The following is a 6,000-nucleotide window of genomic DNA, read 5'->3' on the forward strand; positions in this document are numbered from 1 at the left end:
GAAAGTGAAAATCGTTTTTTAAACAACTTTTTGACTTGGGAAGAGACAGCATTAGTCTGTCTCCTTACCACTTCCTGCAATAGATGGGAAACGCCTAGAAACCTCCTACAAAAACCATTGTTCACTGAAGAGTTAGCCTCACTCAGAGGGACAGTAAAAGGTCCTGTGAAACACCTGAACAAGGACAAAGAATCCTATTCCAAATCTAAACGAAAAGGAGAATAATACATAAGCTATTTGCCGATGCACAAAATTCTTCGAAGATATTCCTCAAAATAATTAAAAATAATATATTGGAATCCATACCTTCACTCGAGTCTGTCAGAAGATACAAGCAACGAATTCCTAAGATTCTTCACTAAAAATAATTCAACATGAAAAAAAACTTCTGAAATCTCAAATGTAACATTACTTCCCAAATCAGACAAAAGATGTATCTTGTTTGTCCATTAAATCCGGAAGAATTAAATACTTTAATAAAAACAACTTTGCCCAGCATACTACTTCAATGACCTCTTGCCCACTTCTGTATTAAAAAAGCCATTCATATATTCGCTCCTTCCCAGCTATGGGTGTGTCGATGCATCCCTTTTGAAGTGTATATTTCCAAAATGCCTTTAACTTTGACAAATCACATCTACCCCCTATTGAGGTATACCGCAGATTCAAGATTGGCATGTTTGTTGTTGCTCAACCCTTTGTAGGCAGCCAACCGCCTTTGCGCAGCCAACACCCTCTATGCACAACCAACCCCCTTCGAGCAATTCCTTTGACTGTGTGCGGTGTAGGGTTGCCACCAGGTCTGGCCTTTATTTATGCACCCAGCCCTCACGCGTGGCCACCGAATACGTAAAGTTACAATGCATGCAATTACCTTGCATGCTGTTTCAATCCAAACTTTTACTCCGACTTTCGGGGTGGTCGGCGCAGGGAGTTGGAATAGATTAATTTTCTATTCCAACTCCAGTTTGTGCAACAGTAGGGAAGGTGTTGGAATTAAATCCAACACTTTCTACCCACTGCTGCACACCTTTTGTGTTGCAACGACATGCGATGTAATGGCATGCGTTGTAATAGTTTGGTTGTAAAGGCGATCTCCCGTGGCCCACCACCCCTGACATGCACAGCCTTTGGCTGTGTGTGGCTTGGGTTAGCCGCAGACATCACCTGTGCTCTGCCAACCTACCTCAAACATGACCCCTCCTTTTTTTATTTTATTTTAAATAGCTTTGGATCCCACTGGACTGTTAGGTGACACCATGGCCCTGTGGGAGTCTCTCAAGACCAGGTGATCACGCTGGCTCACTCGAATGTGTCAGATCCCTGAAACCCTCCAAAAGTTTGTTTTTAGCCGTGGGGCCTTGTCCCCAAAGTCCAGTTGGTCAAGGTACACCTACCCTGCTCTCTTATGCCTTATGTGACTGTCTTTTAAAAACAATAATTCAGTCCCCGTGTCCTGAAATGCCACATGCAACATTTCTCCTCATGTTGTGGCAGCCACACAGTGTACGAACTCCAATGGGACTCACTGGAGCAAGACGGCTGACAGAAAAAGAGACCCTCTTGGCCAATCTGATTCCTCTATTTAAAGTCTCATGCTTGCGGGACTCGCAAACCCAATTATCCATATATTCATAAATTATGAACCCTGATTACTCAAAAACTACTGAACTGATTTACACCAATTCACAAACAACATACTTTCTGGACCAAGATCTGGATTTCTGCCAAATTTGTTGTTGTTCAGCTGCTTGGGCTGCAGCGCTGTTAAAAAATCCCAGTTGAAATTGCATGGCAAATTTATAATTTTTTACTTTTTTGGGGGAATGTTTCATTAGACAGCGCTAAAATTATTTGCCAACCACAAAATGTTCTTCCTATGGTAACTAGGTTGTAACTATAACTACACAGTGGCGACCGCTATTGTATAATATAGGTATTTTTATCTAACTTTTGATTTTTCACAAAAGCGTGGTCTTTAATCTCTTCATTCAACACTATTTTATTTCAAATAACGTTAGTTTAGATTTGTTAGTGATGTTGTCCTGTCAAGTTCTTACCACATATTATTAGTTGCTGCTTTTACTTATTCTTTAAAGAAATGATTTATTTAAAAAAAGTTCCTTTCTCTGCAGTCCTGCTGCACACTTGACAGTTTAACTTCTGTGTCTAAAACAACCAAGACTTTATAAAAGGACCAAAAAAATCATATCCTTCCTTCTTATTTAAGCATAATCTTTAGGCCAGGGTACATACATTCCCGATGGCATTTACTGATTCCAGAAGAATGCTCTTAACAAACATAGCAGTGCATTGTTCCACAAACATCTGGTGAATCCATAAAGGAAATCATCCAGAAAGAGATTTTCCTGATTTAGACTAGAGATTCCATTATGAATTCAGTACATCATCTTTCTTATTTAGGCCTTTCAAATTGCATGACATTTTGCTACATGCATTTTATCTTCAGTCTTGCATTGTGAAAAGCTGACTTATGCTTGTGGAAGGCTAGCAGTGCTGTGAAAATGTCAAGTGATTAGAAGATGGTCTTCCATTCCTTCATGTCGTTAGTGCATTTCTTTTACCATTTTTTGTTAGAACACCAACATCTGAAAGTCCTAAATTCTCTTTAAAAAAAGTGGAGGGTGGACATTCCATTTTGTAACGTCTTATGGAGGATTCTGAATCGAAATTCTTGTGTACAATCATTTCTTTTGTTTCATAATGCAAATTTTATCTTGGAAACTTTTAGTCAAACAAAGAGTGACTGGTGCTGTATGAAAGATGGAAATTGTAATTGAAGAAACCACCTGCCTAATCCTATATTTTATATCCGCAGGTTTTGACGAAGAAACTGGTAAAGTTGTAAACTACCCGGTAAATGGAGCAAGATTCATATCTGGGAAACCTATTTTGGATAACAATGCTGTGAATCTGTTTTCATCTATTCTTGTGGCTCTGATATTTCCTGGAATTGCCTGGGGTTTCTGGCCAAGAGCCTGAACCCTTTTCATAAATGCACATTTCACATCCCAACAGGGTCAATTTAACTAAATGAATCTGAAAGTTAATATTGCACTATGCATAGATACATGCTCTTCAACATATCATTGTAACGCATACTTTTAATCTGTGTTTGATAGTAGAGATATTTTAATACTTTACCTCCTGCAAAGTCCACATATCAGGGTCCTCAATTTAATTTACGGTTTCAATTTGTGTTAGATTGTTTTAAATTGTTAGATTTCTGTTTTTTATTGCATTTATCTAAACTCTCATGAAGCAGTGTTTACCTTCACAGTGGATATTTTATACTATTAAAATGGCTGTGGTGGCACCACTTAATAGCTGCATCAGGGTTGTATCAAATGGTTATTGCAACGAAATTAAACTGTATGGCCGTGACTGATGTATATATTTTGACAACTGTTATTTCCACTAGCAGTTGTGCCTGAAAAGGAATAGCACATTTCAAATTAGCGCCTAATAGACATTTTGTATTAAACCTTGTACGTTAATGCAGGGGAGAAAGCATATGAATTGCTTGACTTTCAACAAAAAATCTTTATTTTTTTTTTTTGCAAAATGACTATTCGAAATTGGACAATAGCTTGAAATATTGTGGTTCCGATGCAATCAATGCCAGATTCGTTGTCAGCCAAGTAGCGACAGTTTTAAAAAAAGTGTATGCCAAAGAACTGGGAAGACTTTTTATTGTAGCGCTCACAGCAAGTATGTCCTATACCACATCATAAATCCTGTTTAACACACTTAGGGCTAAATCCTGATAGGCCGCAAATCCTATTTTGGATGCAAAGTCCTTTTTGCATACACTACGAGATTATAACTGGTGTGAAACTTTCCACTGTTTACTCCCATGATTTTCAGCATGAGAAACCTGTTGCATATCATAGGAGTGAATGGGGCTCCATCTGTTTTTAGAACCCAGTACATATGCAGATTAGCAGATGCTTTATTTGCATTTGTGTTTTTTTGGGCGGTGGGAAGGTTGCAAGCCAATTGGGCCCTTAATGTCTTTTTAGCAAGTGAATGTCAAACTGTTTGGTCAAGGTACCATTCATTTGTTCACCATATTTTGTTTCTGGGTAAAAAACAAAACCATGTGCCCTTTAGTGGCCACATACGTTTTGTCTTGGAATAGTGACACTTTTAATTGCTACTTTAATCTGATTTGAAGTGGGTGTTCTGAAGCAGATTACTCATGTGAAGTTTCATATTAATACAAATAAACTGTAAACTGATTCAAAAAATAGTTTCTTGGATACAAGGGCAGTTCCTCTTAACCACTTCTTTAGGAAAAATGAAAAATCTAAACCGGTTTAGCAAACCTTGTAGTTTTTATTAGGGTGAGGGTGAGTGACCATTCTCCATGTGTGCACACTTATAGACGGCCTATACTAAATTCGTTTTTTGGATTATTTTTATTATCTTTTGCCTGAATGTTGTCTTAACTTAGCACAAATAGGTTTATCAGTTGTGTACGTGTTATTGAAGTCTTTTGTACAGTCAGGAAAAGGTCGGTCAGTTGACTAGTTTTGGGTACATTTTGTGCAAGCTTCATTTCAGAGTGTTGCTTGTAGATTTGTCAGGAGATGGCTACTGCCTGTAATCTTGTAGATCCAAATTAAACTCTGAAATTGAACTATTGAGGAATCTGAAACATACGTTGGTACTATTGTGTGCGTGTGTGAACCTACTGTTTTTCTGTGAATAACTGGAAAGCCTTTAAAACCTACCTAATGCTGCTCCGTGCCAGTGATGCACTCTGCAGTTGGTAAATCTTTTTTTTATTATTAAAGGAATTTGATTGTGATTTTGATTTCATCTTCATTTCACGATTGATCATTTTTTGTTTATTGTTCATCATTTTAAAGTTAATGATGACCTACTTAAACCCTTCATTGATTTCTACTGAGACGAAATTCAGTTGGGTCATTGCAACATACACCCATTTTTACAGATGGTCCAGTTTGAGTACCCAACAATAATAATAAAAAGATGTCATTCAGAAAGCTGTTTTTTTGTGGTGCATCAATTGTGTATATGTGTATTGATACAGTAACTTTCTTCTCATAAGCTGGCATAAGTTGTGTTTGCACTACATGTTCATGAGTAAACAAAGTATACACATTTATTGCCCTTAATAAAGCCAAGAACATGCAGACTTTGGTGAGCCTGGTGTCTCTTTTCCTTCACTTCAGACAAGTACAACACCTATTACACCACTGTGTCTGCATTAATACCAATAAACGGTAAACTGCTTAAAAAAAACAGTTTCTTGGATACTATGGCAGTTCCTCTTAACCACTTCTTTAGGGAAAAACTGTTCTCTTTTGAAAAATCATTTTTTGATTTGCTTCTAACTGTTGACCCCTTGGACAGATTTGCCTGCAATGTGACAATCTACCACTTTAGTCAGCTATGTTTAAGTATGGCAAGTTTCATGAAGATCCACCCTCTGCAAAAAAAGTTAAAAGTGGGGGTGAAAGTTTATAAGTTCCTATTTTAGCTCCCATGGAAATTATGCTGAAAGATGAAGCAAAAAATACTGAATAGAATTACACTATATGTGGCATGAATTTAGAACTTTACTCCGAAAGCATGCTTGTTTGATTGGTGTAAATCCACCCAGTAGTTTTTTAGACCGATTTTGTTCCCGGGGTCCCCAATCCCCGGGGCCCAGCCATTGAAGTACTGGACTATGGAGGCTGCACGGCCACCCTCTGTGGGCCCTGTTTGATCCCGTGGACCCTATCCACTGGGGACCGTAGTGCACTGCATAGGGAGGGGGGCCACACGGCCCCCTCCCCTAGAAATTAATGGCCTTGGGGGACCAATTCCCCAGGGCTGGGCTCTTGTTATGTAGCGGTTTCCCTGCCCATACTATTGCGGGCAGGGAAACCTGTGTTTTCTATCGCATGGCTTGGCGCTTTTAACAAACATTATGGTGCGGTCATGGATATCAGCTGGGCAGCCGAT

At 38.6% G+C, this 6,000-nt stretch overlaps 1 protein-coding gene across 1 annotated transcript in view; it reads left to right on the plus strand.

Moving 5' to 3' along the window:
• Positions 1-5,183, plus strand: part of TMEM19 (transmembrane protein 19) — a 174,161-nt gene extending 168,978 nt beyond the window's left edge. The window contains exon 7 of the mRNA XM_078673924.1: positions 2,840-5,183. Within this exon, the coding sequence (XP_078530050.1) occupies positions 2,840-3,003 (164 nt within the window). The 3' untranslated portion in view covers positions 3,004-5,183. The remainder of the gene's footprint in view (positions 1-2,839) is intronic.
• Positions 5,184-6,000: the final 817 nt, after the last annotated feature.

The sequence above is a fragment of the Lissotriton helveticus genome, chromosome 1_1 (genome assembly GCF_964261635.1).
Source record: "Lissotriton helveticus chromosome 1_1, aLisHel1.1, whole genome shotgun sequence".
Taxonomy (NCBI): domain Eukaryota; kingdom Metazoa; phylum Chordata; class Amphibia; order Caudata; family Salamandridae; genus Lissotriton; species Lissotriton helveticus.